Here is a 23,805-nt window from a genome sequence, read left to right as displayed (position 1 = left end):
CCAATCGAGAATCTGTGGAAAGAACTGAAAACTGCTGTTCACAAATGCTCTCCATCCAACCTCACTGAGCTCGAGCTGTTTTGCAAGGAGGCATGGGCAAAAATTTCAGTCTCTCGATGTGCAAAACTGATAGAGACATACCCCAAGCGATTTACAGCTGTAATCGCAGCAAAAGGTGGCGCTACAACGTATTAACTTAAGGGGGTTGAATAATTTTGCACGCCCAATTTTTCAGTTTTTTATTTGTTAAAAAAGTTTGAAATATCCAATAAATTTCGTTCCACTTCATGATTGTGTCCCACTTGTTGTTGATTCTTCACAAAAAATTACAGTTTTATATCTTTATGTTTGAAGCCTGAAATGTGGCAAAAGGTCGCAAAGTTCAAGGGGGCCGAATACTTTCGCAAGGCACTGTATTTCTATTTTCACTTTGTTCTCTCTATAATAAGTTAGAAGGCTACAGAATGTGAGGTTAGAATTCAAACGGGACAATATAGCAGTAAACACAGCACTAAACATTTCCATTGTATTGAATTTTTTCCTGTCACTGGGTCTCTGAGCTCTGAAGGTCTGAGCACGCCACTCTGGATACTTTAATTAGTGTTTTAGAATTTTGTTTGAGACCAGAGCAGAAAATGACGCTATACAGCATTATCCTGATAAATAAACTCAGACTTATTGCTGTAAGACCTGACTGGTGTTTGTATTGGATTCACTGGGAGCTGTGGTCCTGACTCCACTCTGCTGCTGTGCTGCTCACATCTAAGCAGTTAGCTATTAGTCTAACATGCTGGCTATGGTTAACACAAAGTGGTGGTGGATGACGGAGTGCATAAAGCTGAAATTATCCCTTCTCTGCAGGTTTATGCTTATTTAGCAGGTGTTTTGATAAATTATTCTTGTTTGCTTTTTACTCACTGAGGTTTTATTGTTCATACAGTAACCAGCATTGTGTTGTTAACTTAAGTAATGTATCACCTGGCCTCCCTCCATCAGCTGCTGTCTGCTCTGTGTTTGAGGAGCTGAGCCCCAACATGGACAGAGAGTATAGGTGACACAGAGAGAGTTGTAGCATAGACACCAAAACCTTATGTATTGATTCTCTAGTCTCATACACAGATTTTTACTTGTATATGTGAGTGGAATGCTTATCAGAACCCGATAATACACACCGAACAGTTGTATGCACACGTATACAAAGCAACCCGATGCCAGGTTTCCATGTTTAGACATAAATGCACACTGTCCTCACTGTGACAGGACCTTGGCCCAATTAAGGGAGTCCAGCACAAAGCACAGCTAAAGCTTTAACTACACACATAATAAAGAGATGCCATTTGACAGTTGTGGAATGTACAGCTGCCTTTCCCATAGTGGCTCCTCCTGTATTCATACATGCACAAAGAGAATATCCTTTTAGGGAACAGTGAAGCTGCATAATATTTTGTGTAGAGGATATGAAAAGATCACCCATGTGGTTTTGTCCTCTTGCACTGGACAGCTTTGTTGCTGTACACGGTGGTTTTAGCTGTCGGCCTCCACAGCAAGTTCTCTGAGGATGTAACTACATAAAGGTCACAGTGAAATTAAAACGGAACATGCAGTATTTATGTCTGCACATCATAGTAGCATTTCATTAATAACACTAAAAAGAATCATTTCATTTTTGCTGGTGGTTTTTTCATAATGTGAAAATGCATGAGTTCCTTCCACACACAATGTTTATTTCTGAAAAATGTAGTCGTACTGAACAATTTAAAGTTTTATCTCGGTGTGAAAAGAGGTCATTGTGGTTTTAACTCCACTTTTAAAATTAGATGATGTTTGCCTCATTTGACTGTCTCATACTGAATGAACTCATTCGCTCTGCAGTTTGAGAGAGGAATTACATGGCACATGGACGCCAGCAGGTTAAGTGCTCTCTGCGGCACTGGATTCATCCAGCACAGAATTCGAGAAGAGGAAGTGATCATATAGTTACACAGACACTTTAGCTTTAACATATACTCTGTCCTCTAAAAAACTCTGTTGCTCATTGGGTCTTATTTTTAGATATTTCTGCAGCAGAGGAACTACTGTACAACTACAGAGACAATACAGTGGCTGATATCTCAGTTTGATTATTCTCTCTCTCTCTGTTTCTCTCTCTCTCTCTCTCTCTCTGTCCACACCAAACTAATGTAGCCCCCCATCTTTTGAAACCCTTCCTTTTGATGTCTGTGTGCCCCTTTGCCAATATCACCTCTTTATACTAGTCTTTCACTCACCACAATACACACACACACACACACACGCACTCACTCCTCATCCTGGCATTGACTGAATAGCCTGCTACCCCTGGAGACAGAGGTAGCGTCTGGTTGGTCGGTTTAGAGACCCTCCTCCCTCCCGTCCATCCATCCCACTAGTAAACAGAGAGGCATTTGGTGTTCTTTGTAATTTCTGTTTACTCAGTTATGCTTAGCAAATACACCAGTATACGTTATGAAGTTGACATAAAGAGCTAAGCTCTGTTTGCAGCAGCACCTTTAGCCATCTTAGTAAGAGCAAAGTCAAACCTGAGATGTTACTGTAATATTTTTGTCTTGAGCATTTGGAGCACATTACCTATGGCCTCGGTGATTACAGTCATGTAAAAATAAATGGTTTAGTTTAAATGGATTAGTGGTCTCCATATTTCCCAGTTGGCAACAGAAAGCTGACTCACTCAAAGCGAGTCAGGGGTAGTTGTTGAAGAGAAGGAGCACTGTTCATTTATTTTCTTGCTCAGATTTGTTGTGTGATTTGAGCTGGTGTGCATGTAGCTTCTCTGTCCTGCCGGTTGCTACTGCGTGTGGCGCCGTTATGTTTGTCCAGTCTCTGGCTTCTACAGAATGTAACTTAACCCCTTATGATCCCCCGAAGAGTGGCCTCTTTATTCATCCATAATTTAGAAATAAAATCACAGCATTCATTGAGTTTTTAGCTTTTTAAAATACTTTTCTTGTTGGCTCCTCTCTGTGTATTAATGACTTATGTTCTTTCAGTTTCATATTAATCAATTGTGATTAATTTTGTCATTTTTTGCTGTGAAACATTGTCGACTATATACAAATGATGCGTTATAATTGCATGGCATGCCCACCTTACTGGCTTTGTTTTGCCTCTGCACCTGGGTTCCTCTTATTAAACACAACCGCTGCTCTTTCTTAACTACTGTAGAAATTTGCTTGGTAACATAACCTTTTTAGTATTATAAAAAATGATAAAACTAGATTTTTATTTTTCCTTTCCTTTATTTTTCAGGAACTATTCGTCCGGTGCGGAGGAGTTTTTATGATCCAGCCTCAGCCCCGGGCCAGGGCTGGCAGTGGGAGTGGGAAAATGATGCAGGGACATGGACGCCCTATGACATGGAGGTGGCCATCGCCATCGAGAGCGCCCACAGCCGCCAGCAGCCCTGCCTTGACCTGACACCACTTGGCTTCTGCTACCTCATAGATTTTCAGAACATGACACAGGTTTGTTTCAGTTCTTTATGTGTGCATCAGTGACGGTATCAACTATTAACTTCATCCTTACCTTTTAATTATTTTACCAAACAGTTTATTAAGCTTTCAAGATTCCTTATTAAGACGTGTTTTTCCCTGTTCCCCCTGCAGGTGAACAGACAAAGCCAGAGGTGTCGGAGGATCCAGAGGCGTGCTGAAATGGCCTACCCTTTAGTGTCTGGTCCTCTCCCTGTTCCCAAAGGGGGAGGAGTAGGAGAAGGTGGAGGCCTAACGGGAGCCTTGCTGGGTGTTGGGGTTTCAGGGGCCAGCATGGGGATTGGAAGCTCTGCCTACCCAAATGGAGGCTTACCGGCTACTGGACTGGGCCAGCCTTGTTCCTGTCAGCAGTGCATGCTGGTCCTTAGTGTAAAGACCAATACAATAGGAGCAGGAGTAGGAGCAGCTGGGATACAGATTCTAGGTAGACGCTCACTAACCATGCAGCGACCCAAGAACTCAGCACCCACCGCCTCCAGGCCTCTGAGTCCATCTAAATCGGCCACTCTGGGACGAGGACAGCAGCAGAACTCCAACTCCAACTCCAATTACTATCAGACGCTGCCTCATGGCCTCGCGATCTCCAAAAACACCGCCTCGCCAAGAAGGAACGCCCAGCTCTTTGCTCAGTCGCTGGCCACCCTCACTGCTGGCACGTCCTCTCTGGGTATCTCCTCGTCTTCCAACAGGCCGCCTCCCCCATCCCTCCCACCTCCTCAGCCTCCATCATCCAACCCGAATCTAAACCCTCCGTCCATTCCACCCAAGCACTCGTCATCTTCAGCCAATGAATCAGTGCCAACTGCCACATTAATTACTCCTGCCAGCAATGTGACCACACCCCCTTCTCCTGTGCCATCCCCATCACCAGTGGTGATGAAACCACAGCGGGCGCCGTTGTCTGCAGCTACAGTGTGCCATGCCCCGTTGCCACAGAGATCAAGCTTAGCCGGGCTGAGCCGACCAGCATTACAGAGGATCGCTATGGCCCAGTCCAGAGCGCTCATAGCATCAGGGTGAGTGAAGGAAACATATACACCAACCTTCTCACTGTGGAAGAAGAGACACACAGTAACAGTAGCCTTTCATTGTAAGTTACATGATCTGAGGAAGGTGAAAGTGATGATGCACTCTAGGGCTACATAGGTTACCATGTTTTTATCGTTATTGTAGTATGATGATTTTTCACAATTAAAAAAAGCTACAATATTAAAATTGCCAAGATTCATAAAGCTCCTACTCTGTTTTGCTCTCAATTCACTTTTAAAGAGCTGGTATTATGGCCCTTTTGGACACATTAATATAAATACTGAGTGTATTTTAAACATATCTGTCACATCAACAGGACATGTAGCTGGTCAACCCGATAGTGAATTTTAAGAATGTCCTCTGTTGGAGCCCATTACATCAAATGACCTGCTGGGCTTATTGACATAGTGCACAATGTTGGATTCAAACACGTCATTAGAGTTCAAATTTTAATTTTTTTATTTTTTTCACTGTGTTCGAACGAATGTTTGAAATTTGAATGAAAAGTAACAGCCCCAACTCCTTCCTTGTGTATCTGTGTGTACATCACATTAGTCACAGTTTCAACAGTGCTTGTTGTCAAGGCAAGAGATTCATAAATTAAAATAACTTAAAAATGCCACAGAGATAGAGTTTAGTAATTTCAGAGGAGAGGAGGACCTCTGACATCACCCTAAAGCACCTCAGCTCATTAACATAAGTGTCAGGCTAATGTTGGAAATGATTTATAATTACAAAGCAGACTGTCATTTTCAGGGGATTTACTTGCAACATGCAAAATTTGAGACACTGAAACTGAAGATTTATCTGCTTCTCATGTTGTCACTACAGTATCTAAAGTGTATTTTATGCTGGATGTTTTCTCAGATCATGCAGTCCTGTTGTAATCACAGACATTTATTAAGTCTGTACAGTCTGCTAAATATGTACACATACTGTATGACCACCTGAATACATACCACCCCCACTGGTAGGTGTCATGCTTGCTACTGCTGTAGTGAGTCACAGATTCACAGTCATTTTGGTTGGAAATTTTGGTTCTCTGTTTATTATCATTCAACTGTATCTTAGGGTTTTAGATCTGTTTGGTGTGAAAATTCAAATTTCTTTTAATTAAATACTGTGTTTTTAGCTAAATGCACCTAACGGAGGTAAAAGAGATGCTGTAAATTAATTCCTGATGAAGGTGACAGACAGATTAACAAGCAAAAGGTGGTGAAAAAGAATTTTAAATACTGAGACAAATGAGATTTAGTTGTATGTGCCCTCCATTCATGTATCTTGTATTAACAGGCCTTGAATTCTGGAGACATTAAAATCCACTTATTTAAATATGTTAAGTGACAATAGATGTACATTAATAGGACTACAGAGACTCTTCTTAAATGTTTGAGCCCATAACCCCTGTTCTCTGATACCAAGAGTGTCTCCACTATATGACTCAGTCATAGTGAGATGCGTTTAAAACATACCTCTTCTTATGTGTCTCCTTCATACCTCTGTCAGTCTTTATCTTTGCACAGCCAGCAATATACTGCAAACACAATCCTATTAAATACATTAACAGTGTTAAATTTAGTTCTGTGAACTCGTGTAGCTACAGTAACCTGAAGTCTACTTATCTGATGACAAGACATGGTGTGGAGAAGTAGTAAACTGAAACACTTAGGGTGAAGGACACATGCAAAAGCACATTAATAAGCTGGCACTGTTGAGAAAGAGTGCACTGAATTTGGATTCTGGAATGAGCTGTATGAAAATGAAAGTGAACTGCAGCCTTAATGCTGTCCTCCCCCACCACCCTGCGCTCAGGCTCAACACTCTCGCTGACTCTCCCTGGCTCTTTTTCCCTAAGTACCCTTGAACTCCTGCACCTTTTCTAATCATTCTCTAGCACTTAACCTCCTCCTTACCTTCCCCAACACATCATCTATCTTTTTTCTCTTCCTTCTGAGCTAAAAATGTCCAACTAGATTTCATCACTATTCCCTCCTTGATATTTTTGTCTCTTACATCTCAGTCTGCAACCTTGCATATAAAATGCTGTTAAAGCCATGTTGCAGTTGTGTATTTTTGATTCTCATAGTCTATTTCAAGAACTGACTTGAATTCAGTTGGAGTTGTTATAATTTCAAAGCTGCTGAAGGATGTTTGCCAGGATGTTTTTGAAAAAAGCTGATTTTTGGACTTTTTAGCAGTGCTAGTAGTACCTTTCTATAAGTGATATTAGCTGTTTGTCTGTCCACCACACCCATTAACTCTTAAAATTAACCCAGGGCGTATTCACTGATTGCATTGGCTGTTTCCAGCTTCACCATGGCTCACAGTTATACCATGGAGGAGAAAGCGTTGCACATTTGCATGGGGTTATGCACATTGAGAGCCGCCCTAGTCAAATTCCTCGTGTCCAACACACCTGGCCAATAAATCTGATTCTGATTCTGACATGTGCAGTGATTTTAATCAGCTTCCAGTCAGAAATCAGCATCTTCAAATAGGTGCCTCGCTACTACAACTTGAAAAACAACGGTTTCATCATGACATTTTCCATGATATCATACAAAGCCATTTTAAGAAAGCTTTCCTGTTTTGTGGTAGGTGCAGGTCTGACTGAAAAAGCCTTCTGCTGCACAGGAATTGATTCTCTGTTTCACCACCAGAGACCAAAAATGGAATTCATGCAGATCTAAAGACAAACTGAAAACAAGGGCAGATGGTTTTGTGATGTAGATTTTTTCAGCAGTCCCCGATTTCTCTGCCTTGTCACTTGTTCCCTGCACGCCAGCCCCCACCCCCTTCCGTCCCTGGCTCTTCTCCTCCCTCCTTTCCCATGGTGTTTCAGCAGTCTGGGCCCCTCAGAGCCTCATTGTTGGTCTCCACAGTAACCTTTGTTTGATTCCCCATGCCTAGGCCACATTAGCAGCACAAAGCTGAGCCTCCACTGGTTTTCACTTCTTTCTGTTCTCTACAACGTCTCCCTCTTTTCTCAGTTTTATTTTCTTATCCTCCTTTTATTTCTTGTCTTTCTTCCTTCATACAGATGCTATTGCTGACCTGGCAGCATATTCATAATATAAACACTTTTATGTTGGAGGAGAGAGAGAGACAATGATACTGATCCAGTCAGTATCGTTGCTACACCCAGACATCACAGCCCTAAGGAGGGAGAATAAAATCTGTCTGTCCATCTACCCATCTATCAATCCAGACACCCACACAGATAGATAGATAGATAGTGTGTGTGTGTGTGGAGACAGTCTCATACTCAGACAGTGCCTGAGACAAGAGCTGATGGGAATGCAGTGGGGGGGTATACAAAGAAACAAGTCAGCAAACTGTCAAAGATTGATCACACAGTGGTGCAAGAAATCAGGCCAACCCCAGAGAGAGGAAGGGTGGTGACACACACACACATACACACTCATAGAGGTTCATACAAAGTGATGCTCGTCTGTGAAGGAATTTAGCAAACGTGTGCACGCACACACACACTCTCATTGTCCTTCTCTCTCTGACAGAAACAGTAAATATTGACGATCCTAATGGGAGATGCAGTGAAGAATGTGTGCTCTCTGTCTCTCTCTCTCTGTGTGTCTGTCTCCAGTGGGGGATTATTGGTATGAGACAAAGGGAATGAAAAAGAAGTGGTGTGCTGGGGGAGGCGGGCTATACAGACAACATACCACGGAACAGCAAGTTAAGCAAGAGAAAGATTGATATCCATGAAGTCTGACTTGATTTAGGGAAGAGATACAGACAGAGCAGCAGAAGTGTGCAGTGAAAATGTGTTGGCAGCTGCTGTAGCTCACCAACAGGTTGCAGACTGCAGCTCTCTGGAGTCTTAATTTAAATCATGTATTACCCATAGAGGGGGCTGTAACTGCAGACAGGAAAAAATCTCATCTGTTGATTTTTCACACGTTCGAACTTGCAGAGTGAAACCTTGGACGAAACTGACATCCTTGAATGTATGAGAAAAACAGATTTTGCCTGCCATATCAGGTTGGCGTCCTTGTGATGCATACATCAACAACCACATGTGAGCGCCAAGTGAAACTGTCTCCTCTGTCTGGTGTCTATGCTTTGTGTGTAGCTGATGACATTTGAATCATGTAGGTGAGCGAGTTTAGGGCCGCCATATTGTCCTTGAAGGATAGGTTCAGTTTTTTAACCCACTGTATTTCCTCTAAAAGTGAGTATGGTGATGCTATACCGGGGCAGCTATGGCTCAGGAGGTAGAGCGAGATGTCCCCTACCTGCAAAATTGGAGGTTCAGTTTCTGGCTTATCCAGTCCTTGAGCAAAACACTGAATCCCGAATTGCTCCGGGGGTATCGCTGGTCTGTCAGTGTGCATGTGAATATGTAAATAAATAATAAGTACTATGAATGTGCTGCAATGCATAGAAAAAAGGGCTATACAAGTATAAGACCACTGGCCATTTAAAGCGAGTGCTGATGTAGCTATCACTAGCTCCATTGTAGAGATGTGGAAAATCAGAAGGTCATGTTAAATGGCAGTCATTAGGACAATCACTTAGCCTTTGAGAGAGCTCAGAATAAACATGATTTAAGTCAAATAATTTTTCATGTTTATCTCTGAGTCTTGGGCTGCTGTCTGGGGCAGCACGACCGCTAATGCTAACTGCATAGGAGTTTACATCCTGGCCAGCTGACCTGACGACCAGGTGATCAGGTCATCATCCTTCGTCATTAGCTTCACTGACCCCAGACATGTATAGGTGAATTCTGTTTCCCTTTCTTATTGTTCTTCAGTTCTTTTTTAAACTTAGCGTTAAGTAGCACCGAGTAGTGGAAACATCACTCCCTTTCAAGTAGCTCCAAGGTCGATGTATATAATCAACTGGTGCATTAACATTGGTAATCAAATGCAAAAGTGACACATTTCTAAGCATTTAAAAACCAATAAAGACAGCTACATATGATGGAATATTTAAATTGATGATATATGGATTTGGTTGAATAATGAGACAGGCAGCACACTGCCTGAAAAACTGACTATAAGAGCGTTATTTTTGTTGAAATAACGCTCTTATAGTCAGTTTTTCCTCTGCACACTGGCTGACAGAAAAATAAAATATAACTAAATAAAAACAAAGGCTCGAACTAGAATAGTTGAAGGATAGGTCTCTTGTCTCATGACCACACTGTTCGGCTATTAGGGGGCAGCACTGTGTTATTTATAGGCAAACATTGTGTGGGGGCGTTTTTTTAGGGTCTTATTAGCGTAACTCCTTAACCACACATCCAAGACAGCGTTTCTTTCCCACAGTATATTTTTTGGAAAGACTGATGAGTTTCACACAGGTGAATTCTGATGGTTGGATGGGCTGCCAAGGATGCCAAAAAACATTTGCATCATTTCATATCGAGCATGTCTGAACATCCACAGCCAGTTTTTATCTGTTGTACGATGTCTTTGAGCTTTTTTGTCAGTGAAGTCTGTGTTATGTATTCAACAAATGCTCATGATTTTACAACAACAGCAAATCAGTCTGTTTTTCTGTCGCATCAGATAATTTCTCACTTCAGCAGAGGACATCTACTTCAAATATTGTACTATAAGCCAGTCTGTGAGAAACTGTGTGTATGTGTGTGTTTGTCCATAAGAATGTGTGTGAGGCTGTGAGTGCAGCATGTGTGACAATATGTGTGTGAGAATGTGTGGGAGTGTGTTATTGTCTGGTGCCTAAATCAGTCCAGCTGATGTCCATCTGGGCCCAGGGGAACAGGAGGAGCAGAAGGACGAGTCGATGGCGGGTGTGTGTGTGAGACAAAGCTGAGGGAGTGTGTGATCTGGTGGGAAGCGGGCGGAGGGTAGGAGGGTGGATTTGAGGTTGTAGGGGGTCAAGAGACTGGAACCCCATTCAGGCCCTTCCCCCCCTAAAGCAGGATCAACCCTTTTTTAAATGGCTCCGGCATTTTTTCTTCCTCACTGGTCCTATTTTCCACCAGAGCTCCCTGTTGTCCTACTTCTCCTCTAATATTTCCTCTTCTTTGGGTCACATTTTATGGAAAACCAAAGGCGACAACACAAATAAATAGATTATTATGTGGTTATGTAAACAAGTAAATTGATAAGTAATTAGTTAAACAGTTTTAATACACTTTTTGGTAACAGTTAGGTTAAAAAGTAGTGAAGTGGGAAGTACTGCTGGTTCCCAAAGTGTATATCCACACTGTAAATATCCTCATAGGCCCATGTTGTGACAGTCAGAATGTTTTATTTTCACTTGACTTGTCAGCATTCATGTTTTATCAATGATTTTTGGCAGCCACTAGCCTCAACTGCCATCGCAGTCGGCAAGAAGCTAATCCGAGGCTTCAGGTCGGAGCTGAAGTGGATTCCAAAAGGCTTAATTCCTGCAGGAATAAAACACACAACCACAGTTTTCGAATTCACTTGAAACTGACACAGACTCCACAAGTAGACTGACTTAAACTGCTGCTCACGGTTAGTGAGGCGTTCAACAGACTATAAAGGCTACAAATTGCCTGGTCTTTAGCAGAATGCTTCATGGAAGCTGTAGCTGAAATAGGCTTGTAGGTCTTATCTAACCACAGGCAGCCACATAAATGCTTGAATTAAATACAAGTAGCAAACTGCGCTTTTTAAACAATTGAAACCATCTGATAAAAAGATAAGATTATGAATCTGACCAGACATGTAATGCAAACCCACAGTACATGGCCTGACAGTTCTTGGTACTTTATGCTATGGGCACATTTCTGTTGCTATAACACAGCTTTTGAAAGCATTATTCTGTATATGTCCACCAGCAGATATTTGAGATAAGGATAATTATTATTGTTTGTTTAAATCAAAGTCACAGGAGTGTGAACCTCCTATGGTGACCTGTATGTATAATGGATGTGTGTGTGGGTGTGTCATCAGCGGGACAGAGGGGAAGTGTGTTAAATAGCTACACAGAGCTTATCCAGGATCAGACTTGACTCAAGACTTCCGTCTTGTCTTACCTCATACAGTAAAGCCTTCCTTGCTAACACAGCAGTCTATTAAGTATTAACAGATCCAGTGACTGGCAACAAATGTTAATTGTGTGTGTTTGTGTGTGCAGCAGATCACTGTCATTTTGGTTCTCATCCGTCATCAGCAGGCAGACTCTTTATAGCAAAGGAGGCCGTCAGTCGTGTGTTGTCATAAGTACATCTTTATCAGTAGTTTAGTGTAAGATCTTAAACTACTTGGACTGGATACGACTAGCAGAGCGCGTCTGTTGCGGAGGGAGGCTTGAACTAATCTGTAGATGGAAACTTGATATGATTAAGACGTGATAGTGACCGGGGGTATCTGAGACAGGAGGTAGGTAACGTTGCTGCTTCATCAGCAGTAGTTTTCAGACATACACTATATGTGTGCCTGTGTTTAATTACCTTTACCTTGTGATGTAATAGCACTTAAATGAAGTGTGTTTTGGAAGCTTACACCAGCACATTTAGTGACATCTATCATTCGTGAGTTCTGTTTACCCTTCACTCTGTGTATTTACTGTTCTACTCGCACTGTTTTCTTTTTCTTCTCTGAAATGTGTGAAATAACATCTCGTTTCCCACGTAGACTCATTCCCACATACTCCGTCCCTCTTCCGCACTAGCATAGCTGAATACACACATCCCAGTGAGTCATTCTCTCGCGGGTTGTCATGTGTTGCTGAGTGAGGTTAAGTGAAAGCAGCTTAGTACTGACAGAAAGCCTGTTAAAGCAAAACCAACAACAGGAAGCAACAGATGTATCTTGGTCCTTTAGTAAGAGCGATGAGTGCTGGCATTTGTATGAGAAAGAGGAAGTTCCTTATTACCCTTTCGGTAGCTGAGCTGGTAGAGCTGAGGACTGTATGCCGGTGTCATTAAGGCGCTGCTTTGAATCTGCCTTGACGGAGGTGTTCTTTTGTATGGACCATCTCAAACGTCAGTTAACAGCAGATCTGTGATCAGTTACTTGTGGCTTGAACACAGCCTCCAGACTTCCTCAGCATGTGTGTTTATACCCTGCCTTCCAGCAGTCATTTTACAACTGGAAGACAGTAAACACTGCAATTACACACACACACACAGCCCGCCTAGTGTGTGTGTTTAGGTGTAGTGTATAATGGGCTAACCAGCCACTGACCCCGAGCTGAGCGGCTGTGTTGACACATGCAGCTGTCAGATGGAGTAGATTAATATCACCTAATCTCAGAGATTCCGTGAGAAAACTCTGAAGGCACGTATATAATTATAACCTGCTTGACTCCACCCCTAACTGCCAAATGCTAGTCTTTTTGACTTCACACAACATGTTCATTTCTGAGAGTAAAGCTCAGGTTCCTAAACGGATACGCAGATCACTACTATTAAATATGCTGGACTCAGTAAAAGCCTATACAGTTCCAAAAAAACTAATGATCTGATGTGTGATACGTATTATTTGTCGGTTAGAGATGATGCTGATGGGCTTTGTGACAAAGCAGGTAATCCCCAGCAAGCAGCTGCATGACGTCCATCTCTATGAGCTCACTGAGCAGATGGAAACTCCATGGATTAGCTCTCATAAACACACACATCCCACCTCAGCCTTTCATATGCTCTCTAGCTGCCAAACTAAGCAGTATGCTCTGAGACACAGAGAACAGGCACAACAGAACAAGGAACAAGACAACAGAGGCAAACTTAGTGTCTTTTTCTTCCGTTTTGTCCCTTTTGCAAAAACAGATTAGTCAAGCTACTCATTTATTCAGCTGATATCACTTGTAAAGTGATTGTGTAACTTGAATATCTGTCACCTTCCTGGTTTCTGATCTCTTTTACTCACCATCTTTTTTGTCTTTGTGTGAATTTTGGTTTTCTTGATTGTCACAAATACTTTAAGGATGACAGTCATCGGGTTTTCCCAGTGAGTATTTATTGTGTAGTCTCTTGGTTACCCCAAATTATTTGCCAAGCTCTTCTATCTGATCTGACAGTCACTGTAGCCGTGCAAGGAGACTGAACTAGACATTTTGTGTCTTCTGTTGCAGTGTGCCCACTGTCCCGGTGAAGAACCTCAATGGATCCAGTCCTGTTCACCCTGCGCTGGCTGGTAAGAATACACACCTTCACTAACTATGGACTGCCACTGGTCACAGATAGGAAAAATTTGAGATTTACAAGAAACCCGTGAGGAAGAATCTCTGCTTTGAGCCTAGAAATCATGGATTATCATTTTTCTAACAAGTCCTTTTGCCTCTGTATTTCAGGGATCACAGGAATCCTGATGAGTGCTGCCGCTCTGCCTGTGTGTCTGACCAGGCCTCCTAAACTCGTGCTGCACCCTCCACCTGTGAGCAAGAGTGACATCAAACCAGTGCCAGGCTTCGGCCACTGCTGCAGGAAAACTACCAAGAAACAAGTCCGCAAGGGTAAGCACTGTCCTTGAAACATCAGCCTTTACCCTGTAATCTGTCCATTTATCATCAGCCTTTCCATTCAGGGAGGAAGTTATGCTGTCAGCTTATGAAATGATTCACCAGCAAATGGTACAGTGGCCTGGACTTTTCCTTGCATTTTATCCATTCATCACTCCTTTCTGTTCCCTCTCTGCTCTGTCTGCAGGGAAAACTCCAGAGGAGGTGGTAAAGAAGTACCTGCAGAAAGTCAAAAGTCCACCAGAGGAGGTATTACTAATATATGTGGCTCTGTCTTTCATAGTTCTGACTCGCATGATGCGTAATGATACAGAGGAATAAGGTCTTCATTGTCTTGTCTTCCCTAGGACTGTACCATCTGTATGGAGCCACTGGCGGGTCCATCTGGATACAAGGGTCCAGGAGTGGGCCCTGTTTCCAGGGCAGAGTCAGTTGGGCGGCTAGTACAGTGTGGGCACCAGTACCATTTCCAGTGTCTGGTGGCCATGTATAATAATGGCAACAAGGACGGCAGGTCAGTTAGAGACAGACAACACTCCTCTTTATTCCCTTTAATAAAATAAACTCTATAATCAGTCAATTTTCTCCTCTCCCCTCAGTCTTCAGTGCCCTACATGTAAAACCATCTATGGTGTAAAGACAGGCAACCAGCCGGCAGGGAAGATGGAGTACCACGTCATCCCTCACTCTCTACCGGGGCATCCTGACTGCAAAACCATACGCATCATCTACAACATACCCCCAGGCATTCAGGTACTCAAAAAGACCTGGGTTGACAGTAGTGTTGCTTTTAGGGTGATCAGCATGAACATACTATTAATCCCCTCACCCTCCTTTCAGGGACCAGAGCATCCGAATCCAGGGAAACCCTTCACTGCCAGAGGCTTTCCTCGACACTGCTACCTCCCAGACAGCGAGAAAGGGCGCAAGGTGAGGACAGTCCACCAACCTGTTACAGACACCCATGTACATCCACTCTTAATGCAGATATATTTTAAAGGCATATGTTTCAAATGAACCTCTCGTCCTTGCCTTCACCTGACCTGCCATCAGGTACTGAGACTGCTCCTGGTAGCGTGGGACCGCAGGTTAATCTTCTCAGTTGGCACTTCGAGCACTACAGGAGAATCTGACACAGTGATCTGGAACGAGGTACACTCTCAGTTACATTACACTCTAACTGAAGTATTTACTCAGTGTGGTTTGTGAAACATGTACATCAGATTTGTTATCTCTGAATCTAAAGACAAAGGCTTTTATGTCTGTTCAAGGTCCATCATAAGACAGAGTTTGGTTCCAACCTGACGGGCCACGGCTTTCCCGACCCCGGACACCTTGACAACGTCCTGGAAGAGCTCAGGGCTCAGGGCATCACAGAGGATGACGGACTGATGGAAAAGTGAAAACAACAGTGAGAGAGCAGTGAGGGGTGCAAGGGAGAACGAGGAGTAGGGAAGAGAAGTGGGCCTAACCATCAAAATAACAGGAGGAGGAGGAGGAAAAGAGGAAGTCCTCAATTGAGAAGAACCCTCTGCCAGCACTTAGAAGGGGTGCAGAGGGATGTTTTGGGTTATCGAAGACATTGATTTTGTTTGCAGCAGTAACCACTTTTCAAGATGTTGCCTGTCGTTGCAAGTCTATCCAGACTTCACGGTTTTCAAACAAGCACATGAACAGAAATGGGTGTTTGAAGAAGCAGCAGCACGGGAAAAAAAAACCCTGAAAACGAAGAAGAGGATAAGACATTGGGAGAAGAGATGGTACTCGTGGTTTTAGCTACTTAACTGCTAGGTACTAAATGTCAAAAAGTGAGAATGAATCGGTACTAATATTCAGGACTAAAACAATTTTACTTTACTGAAAGAGAAACATACAAAGATGGTAAAACGTTAGGGCAGTTCAGTAGAAACTGGGAGAGCAAGGACAAAGAGAAGGAGCAGTGGGGGAAGGGACTGGATGGAGGAGACCAGGGAATAATGTAGCAGAAAGGGAGAAAGATGGTGTACGAATGTAGTGTAGGATAGGAGTAGAGTAAAATTAACTTGTATGGTACTGTTCAGGTACTTTAGCTGTCGGTAAAAACACGAGCAAACCAAGGGTGATAAAAGGACTGGGCACTTGCTTTGTTCAGACCACCTGCCTGTTTGTGGGTGAAGTGAAATGCTGTTGCTCCCTCTTGTGGTTTTTTCTAATAAACTACACCTCAGTCTGCAAGCTACTGAGAAAAAATCAGTATGTTACCATGAGTTACCCACTTGTGTTACTTTTTATCATTACTATAATCCTCATTTAACATCATTCCATACTTTACCTCTTACTTTTGACTTGATGAGTTTTACGTGTCCTAGGCTCTGTACTGACAAGAGGCCAAACTAAGGCCACATCATTTGGGCCTTTTTGGAGTCTTACTATTGAGCCTCTATGGTTCAAGTTAACCTTAGATACACAGGTACCAGTATTTACATATATATGCTTATTTAATTTTTTTTCACATAGTTTCATTGGATGTGGATGCTGTTGCGTCCTGTCAACAGTGGGGCACCTGTGAGAAAAGCAGATGTGATTTAAAAACCCCTGATGAATCAAAGCCCAGGCGATTTGCTTCAAGGCCTTAGTGTTCAGTTCCATTGACACTGAGTTTCACTGTCAGTGCTTAAAGCAAAGCGAAATGATCCCGGGGCTGGTCTCACAATCAGAAAGCCCCTCAGATTGGGAAGGGTGGAGAGGACAAGAGAGGCAGAGCTGACAAACAAACACAGGGCCACTGAGAAGAAAGAGCAGCTTTAGATTTTTAATAAATGTAACCTGGTCCAAGCTGTCAAAACTCTTAAAAGGTTTAGGAGATGTCACCAAATGATAATGATTTCTTACAAAATAAATTAGTGAAAATTTAATTAGTAGAACTTTTGAGATGGTACTGAGAAAACTAAAGACTGAACTGGAGGCCTCCCCTGTACATGTTTGGTCAACGCAGTGCCTTTGCCAGATGATGTCACCATCTGGTGCGGCGAGGGTGAAAATATCATAGGTCACACACAGCTTCAGTTAGAAGTTAGAAGCTCGTGCATAGTTCATGTGCAATTCTGGGGTCTGAAGAGACTCGTGTGAAATCACAGAGGGAAGCCAGTCAGTTGTGTTTGTGGCTAAACCTTTTTCAGTGCTGCATGTTGTTCTGCCTTTTACGGCATATGATCTTTCATACTCAGAAAGTAGAACTGAAGTGACAGTCATTACAAGCTGAATGTGCATTGAAGACTATTTTTCCAGTCATGTATTTCATCTGTGAAGATTTCTTAAAAATAATGTTAAAATATTGTCTCTTGTGAACCCAATATCGTGTATTGTCTCATCTTGTGAGCTCAGTGTATCGTCACACCCCTACCTCTGCGTTATGGGGCCCACTCCACATGTTCATTAGTTTCTCTCCCACCAGGCCCACAGACTTTACATTGGGATGTTGTCCTGCAAATAAAACTCTGCTTCCAGGCTCTGAGAAAGTTTTACAAGTAAAAATCCTCCATGGAGTACAAATTCAGAATAGAAAGAGCGATAATTGACCTGGTTTGGAGTTCAAGGTGTCCTGTTGACAGTTTTACAGATGTTGGATTTTTCATTGGAGGACCGTGAGTACCTGGGAAAAATGATCTGATTGGCTGAGTAGCTGTGCCGTATCCAGCTTTGTAATACATTGATGATAAAATCACAGTGCGCGGTGTCTGAACTCAGAGGCCTCATTTGAATCAAATAAGATGCTGTGGTCGGCCGGTCAGGGTTTAGAGCGTTTGGCCAGTGAGGACATTTTAGTCCTTTTAGATTATAATCCCTGTAGGTATGCATTTTCAGGACAATTTGTTTTGAAGAGGCTTATAACAGTGTGCATAAAAACTGAATTAAGGTTTGTCACGTGGGGCTTTTAATCTGTGACTGATCATTAAGGTGATCATTATTCTTATCTCAACAACTCTCCTCTTATCTCCACCTGAACCAACTGATGACACACTGCTCAGTCTCTGAGTAGGGTCTGTAAATGACCCCTGTGTGTGTGTGTGTGAGAGAGAGAGAGAGCATGTGTGTGTGTGTGAGAAAGAGAATCTGTGTACTGTGTATACTACCAGCAGGTAGGGTATTATCTGGGGACTTCATGATTATGATGACAGTGATGGTATGTCCTGTACAGTAAATTCTTTATTGCATTTTTTAAAATATGAAGTGTAGTTACACATTTGTTTTTTAATAGCATCTTTCTTGACGGCATCATAGAGGAAATTGCCTTTTTCATTTTGTACATTATGTCCTTTATGATTTGTTACAATTGGTTTACTAAGACATAATTGCAGACTACAGTCTTTTTCCACTGTGTACAGAAGCTAAGCTGATTTGCATCATCTATTCTTTGTAAAAGGAGTTTGATGGTAGACTTTTGAGTACGAAATGTAATGATTATTAAAAGTCAAACCCTTGCTCTTCACCTGCTACACTTGCTCTTCTGTGGGGTAAAACACATTTTATTTTCTATATATCTGTCCTGCTACTCATCTGCACTGAGCCTTAATCTGCCTGCTCTCAACATTTCTGATCCTGGAAGGTTTCATAGCAGACTTGCCGACGGACCTTTTGGTCCTGTGTCCACCCCCTTTTAGCAGCAGAATGGTTCAAGAGCAGGTGGGTCAATGAAAATGATGTTTTTGAAACTTGTGAAATGTTTTTAAAAACCACATGTCCTGTTGTGTTGTAGCAGTGTCCTGCCACCGTTGGCCCAAACACTGCACAGTGACTTGGGTCAGCAATGACTCTGTATGTTCTGTAAGTCACTTTTATTGCTTTTAATTTGTCTTTTTTTATTAGAAAAAGAAATACTTGGATTTATAAGTAAACACTGAAATAAATGTCATTACTCAACAGTTTTTTTTTTTTACTATTTCTCTTGACTTGCTGAATTGGATGATTTGAGTCTGATCAGGCCATAATTATGTCATTGTGGGGTTAAAAGTGTTGTAGTCCCTCTACAGCAAACTCTTACCCTGCTAGACAAATTATGAGTTCCAAGTCTGGAGGAGAACAATATTACAGATTTGAGCCTGAAGCCATGTGAGCACTATAGCAAACCGCTATAACTCACTTATTTCAGTTTTGTTCCTTCTTCTTTGGATTTGTTTGCCATCACTAGCTCCCATTCCTACTAAAGGCAGTTTCCCCTTCAAACATCGGTGGATATGAGCCTTCCAAGGCATTTTCTGTGAGGTGAGGGTGGGATGGAGATGAGCATGAAAAGCGGTGTACATATTGCAAAATAATTGCTGGATTATGAGTGATTAATACAAAAAAATAAAGAACGAATGAAACCTACCTGTAGCAGTGTTCTAATTTTAGTGGGATTAGGCAAGGTTATAACTCTATAAAGATAATCTGAGATCTACTTCACTGTACTTTCGGCTGTTCCGGATAGGGGTCGCCACAGTGAATCTAATTCGCATGAGTAATTTGGCAAGGCTTTACGACGGATGCTCTTCCTTACACAACCCTCTCTATTCGCGTTTGGTACCAGCACAGATGTCAGAGGTGAAACTCTGCGGCTAGATACACAACCAGTCCTAGGGGAAATTTAGACTCACCAATCAACCTAAAATGCATGTCTTTGGACTGTGGGAGGAAATCGGAGCACCCAGAGAGAACCCACACAGGAACAGGGAGAACATGCAAACTCCGCAAAGGCACCGCGTTGGCTGGGGCGTAAACCCGGAAATTGCTTGCTGTGAGGGTTATTATTCTAAGGAAAAATTAACTCGTATATCGTCTATATTCCCTTCGATAGCTCAGTTGGTAGAGCGGAGGACTGTAGTGGGTTATGCTGGCATCCTTAGGTCGCTGGTTCGAATCCGGCTCGAAGGAAGTGTTTTCTTTTTCCATGCAAAGGCTATCTCGTGCTTTCTGTGGTGGGATGGAGGAAAAAACTGCTACAGAGCCAAGGTCATCGGTTCGAGTCCTGGTCTGGGCAGCGAAAGGAATAGGGAATGTGGAGCAGTTCAGTAGAATCTTTGTCGACACTGTGGATTGTACAGGATGCTGTTATGACAGTATTACATTAATGATCCATACCTAAAGTCCCTTGCTCTGCTGTCTGTCGAGTCGGCCAGTGGAAGCTGCCGTATCATAGGCGATACGTGTGAATGTTGCCAGTCGTTTTATTTTTTGTTATTTAGGCTGGTGATTAAGGCGCAGCGGCCCGGGTTCGAGTCAAGGTTGCGTCAGGAACAGGAAGGACATCCGGCGTAAAACACGTGCCAAATGTCAACATGCGAGTCGTCAGTGTGACGATTCGCTGTGGCGACCCCTAAACGGGAAAAGCCGAAAGTGACTTTCTTTCATTTGTAAACATGTCATTATTATATTCATTTTTTAGGATAATTTATTTGATCGTTATCAATGTTAATAACTGCTGTTTTTATCATTTAGCAGATTTGAGCACTTATGACCTTTGACCCTTGTTAAGTGTGGGACCAGAATTGAAGAAAGGAAAAACAATTTTAAAAATTTCATTTTAGCTGTCTTTTTCATTTCCTCCCTCCATTCTTCCACAGTCTTATGAATTTAACCTTTGCTTACGTGGAAATGCAGGCTTAGGGGCCAACAGCTTCTTAGCTTTAGCTGTGGCTGTGGCAGCAGCACTCACTGTCTGTCTGTCTCACCATCTGAGGTAGAGAATGGCATTCCCCAACTGTGTGCCAGGCAACGGAGCCCGCCTCTGAATGTATTTGACAAATCTATACATATCAGATACTTGGTAAAATTACTGTAATTGTCAACAGCTAGTGCAACTATTGCATCAGTAGGCAAATGTCATTAGTAGCTGCCAGATTTTTGGGGGTCCTCAGACTCATACAGGCTCTGCAGGGTGTCCACTTTAAAGTCCCAAAAGCCAACAAGGGCCTCTCCCTCCTGACCGGGTTGGAGGGACTTGGACCGCGCCACCTTGAATGCCCGATAGAACATGACCTCCTCCAGAAAGTCAGGGTACCCAGAGGAGTAGCGGACTAAGGCGTCCTATAGGTGCACACAGAGGGGTTGGAAATCAGACTTTAAGACTCACCTTGTTGGCCATCAGAGGGGACTGGGACCCTGTCATCTCTCACACCTTCTGGCAGGAAGCGACCAGATTCACAGCGTAGCCCACTAGTATACTGTGGGCTGTAACTAATGTAAATAAACATATTTTAGCTGAGTGAGAATTAGAAAATATGCATCTTACCCTCGAAATCTAACCACTAGACCACCAGGGAACCTGGTAAACACGCTGAACTGATTTGGTAGTTGTATTTCTTCATGTGTGGATTTTTTTTATATCATTATGTCTTTATCGTGGTACTACTATGTATTACAGTGAGTAAATAAACCGCAGTGGTAACGTTACGCTGACGTAAACTTGAATCAAACAGGTTAATGCAATTCAAAGTGCTTTACAAAAAGAAAAGAAAGCAATAAGGCAGAAAAAGGTAAAGTAAGATAATAATAATAATAATAATAAAGACTAAATAAATAAGATACACTGACAAATAAAATATATAAGATGTAATAATGCGCATTAAAAATTATAGTATTATTATACAAAATAATAATGGCACATGAAAGTTCTAATCAAAATCCAAACCAACGATGTAGGCTTTAAGTTTCCAGTTAACACTTTCAGCTGCTCTCAGTTCCTCAGGCTTTGGATGCCAACACCCTGCATTTCACACTCTGCAAGCTACAGGACGGGAACGCTGAAGTAAATACGACGGTCATGAAAGTACATACAGTATAAACAATGGCTTATTTGCTTCTTGTCAGATGAGATATCCCACGTCACCCACCGGCGATGTAGTATTGGAGTCCAGGACACTGACTCCAGGCCAGATTTTCACGATTCGCGACTTCACTTGGATATTTGGACTGGGAATCCAGCTGTGACTGCACTGGAACGCAGTAATTGGATAGGAGAACTCGATTATTTCTTTATAAATAGCTTATAATAATTTAAAATATTAATATTAAAACCTGTTCACCATGCTGTATCCACAGTATCCACTTCCAGCACACACTCCACCTTTCTTTAAATGGTTTTTATGTATCAACTCGCCAAGCTATATGATGATGCAATACACAAGAGGTTCTGTTAACCAAATATTTTCCATAATTGATGGCATTTTTTATGGAGGAAAACTCTGAAGGCTTGTTGGTCATTTTGACAGAGTAGTACACTACCATGGAGTTACGTTATAGGCCACTAAAAAGCCCAAATGGTTGTTGTGGCATTGATAAAAGAGGAAGTGGTGCGTGGATGAAGGACAACTGAGGCCTACTTCGGTGCACCTCTCAATCTGGGAGCTGACAGCCTGTTGAAAAGCCACGGACTGGAGGTAACGGAGCACATCAGCGACCACTATGGACCACAGAGGGGCTGCAGATTCCTCCTGGTGATGTGAGTGTGTCAGGAGCGGGAGATGTCATGTTCAGAGGAACTTCTCTAATCACTTCCTGAGAGTAATGTTTCCCAAGTCCAGTCTCCAGTGCGGCAGCAGATCGCGGGTTCAGCTTTCAGGTCCAAATTTTAAGGGCCATGAGAAAGGATTCCTTGTGGTTCAAGGACAATAGGCGTCAGTCCACATGTGAGGGTTCAACTGTAATTACCTCACTGATACCTGACCCGGGTCACATGTGGACTGACGCCTATTGTCCTGGTGTGTGGAAATTTCCGCCCTAATTTACCATCAGTCGATAGGGGACATTGTTGGCCTTTGAAGTGCTGAAACACCCCCCGGGGGATAAATACCTCCTGTTCACCACCAGTAGGACAGAACTGATGAAGCTTCTTGGATGAGAGGTGAAACATTGTCTACCTAAAACTATGTCCAGATGATTTCTTCTAAGTTTTTTCAGAATAAATTCTGATTAAATTTTTATGACCTTAGTGAGAAAGTCCAGTGTGACCTCTGCGATACATTATTAGAAAATTTGGAATAGAAAATGGTGAGAGCTATGTCAGTTATGTTTAATGCACACTTTGATGTCTCTGACTTGGATAACAGGGACTCAACTCGGACATGACTTGGATTATTCTTTGGTGACTCAGACTTGACTGAGACTCGAACACTGGGTAACCAACTACAACACTGCACCCATCGGGGGCAAGCGTCACTGGCCCATGGACCTAATCGGGTCCTACGATTTATGTGGGGGAAATGACACACCTCTGTTTTCTTTCACCTGTTACAATTTAGCTGAAGTAGTTGCATAATATTACTTCAGCTAAATTGCAGCAGGTGAAAGAAAACAGGTTGTGTGTTTGCCATGTCATAAAGATCCTGATGAACATATTACCTTTTGAGTTATTCTATTAACAAACTACCTAACCAACCAGCAAACAAACAAATGCTAGAAAAACATTAGCCCCGGCCTTGGCAAGGGTAAATATCCTAGAGAAACAGGGAAAATGTGTTAATCAGAAGGTGAAGACAACATGAGTAAATGTTTCTTTCATTATATGATGGTGAATCTTCCTTGACCCAGTGTGACTGACCACTCCACTTACAGTTGATCTATCAGTGGAAAGCTCAGGCCACTGTCCCAGAACTGTCATGTTGGTGGCTATCAGCTGTTTGCTTTGTTTCAGCACAGTAACCCACTGAAACACAGGCTGATGGATTGTCAGTCCACCACTAATATCCATATCTCAGGATGTCCTCCAAACAGAAACAACAGCATCAGTCATTTCAAGAAATGCCCAGAACAACAAATTGGTACACTTTTAAGGATCATGTATTAAGATGCTCTTTTTGAGTGTAAAGTCCTT

General features: G+C 42.5%; 2 protein-coding genes and 1 non-coding gene across 3 annotated transcripts in view; 2 read left to right on the top strand and 1 right to left on the bottom strand.

Moving 5' to 3' along the window:
* Positions 1-19,316, top strand: part of LOC109956806 (E3 ubiquitin-protein ligase DTX1-like) — a 34,131-nt gene extending 14,815 nt beyond the window's left edge. Inside the window, 10 exon segments of the mRNA XM_020594158.1 lie at positions 3,286-3,500; positions 3,642-4,543; positions 13,593-13,654; positions 13,812-13,973; positions 14,167-14,228; positions 14,327-14,493; positions 14,579-14,732; positions 14,820-14,909; positions 15,033-15,131; positions 15,251-19,316. Of these exon segments, the coding sequence (XP_020449814.1) occupies positions 3,286-3,500; positions 3,642-4,543; positions 13,593-13,654; positions 13,812-13,973; positions 14,167-14,228; positions 14,327-14,493; positions 14,579-14,732; positions 14,820-14,909; positions 15,033-15,131; positions 15,251-15,382 (2,045 nt within the window). The 3' untranslated portion in view covers positions 15,383-19,316.
* Positions 19,317-19,781: 465 nt separating this feature from the next.
* Positions 19,782-19,868, top strand: trnay-gua (transfer RNA tyrosine (anticodon GUA)). Its single transcript is given in 2 exon segments — positions 19,782-19,818; positions 19,833-19,868. It is a non-coding gene; the product is annotated as a tRNA-Tyr (tRNA).
* A 951-nt stretch (positions 19,869-20,819) lies between these two features.
* The window catches only part of LOC109956790 (uncharacterized), a 13,745-nt gene continuing 10,759 nt past the window's right edge, over positions 20,820-23,805 (bottom strand). Inside the window, exons 3-4 of the mRNA XM_020594135.1 lie at positions 21,112-21,170; positions 20,820-21,020 (exon numbers count right to left, since the gene is read on the bottom strand). Coding sequence (XP_020449791.1) covers positions 20,820-21,020; positions 21,112-21,170 — 260 coding nt within the window. The remainder of the gene's footprint in view (positions 21,021-21,111; positions 21,171-23,805) is intronic.

This window comes from Monopterus albus, unplaced genomic scaffold (genome assembly GCF_001952655.1).
Source record: "Monopterus albus unplaced genomic scaffold, M_albus_1.0 scaffold22.1, whole genome shotgun sequence".
Classification (NCBI taxonomy): domain Eukaryota; kingdom Metazoa; phylum Chordata; class Actinopteri; order Synbranchiformes; family Synbranchidae; genus Monopterus; species Monopterus albus.
This window is presented reverse-complemented; position numbering and strand designations above follow the sequence as displayed.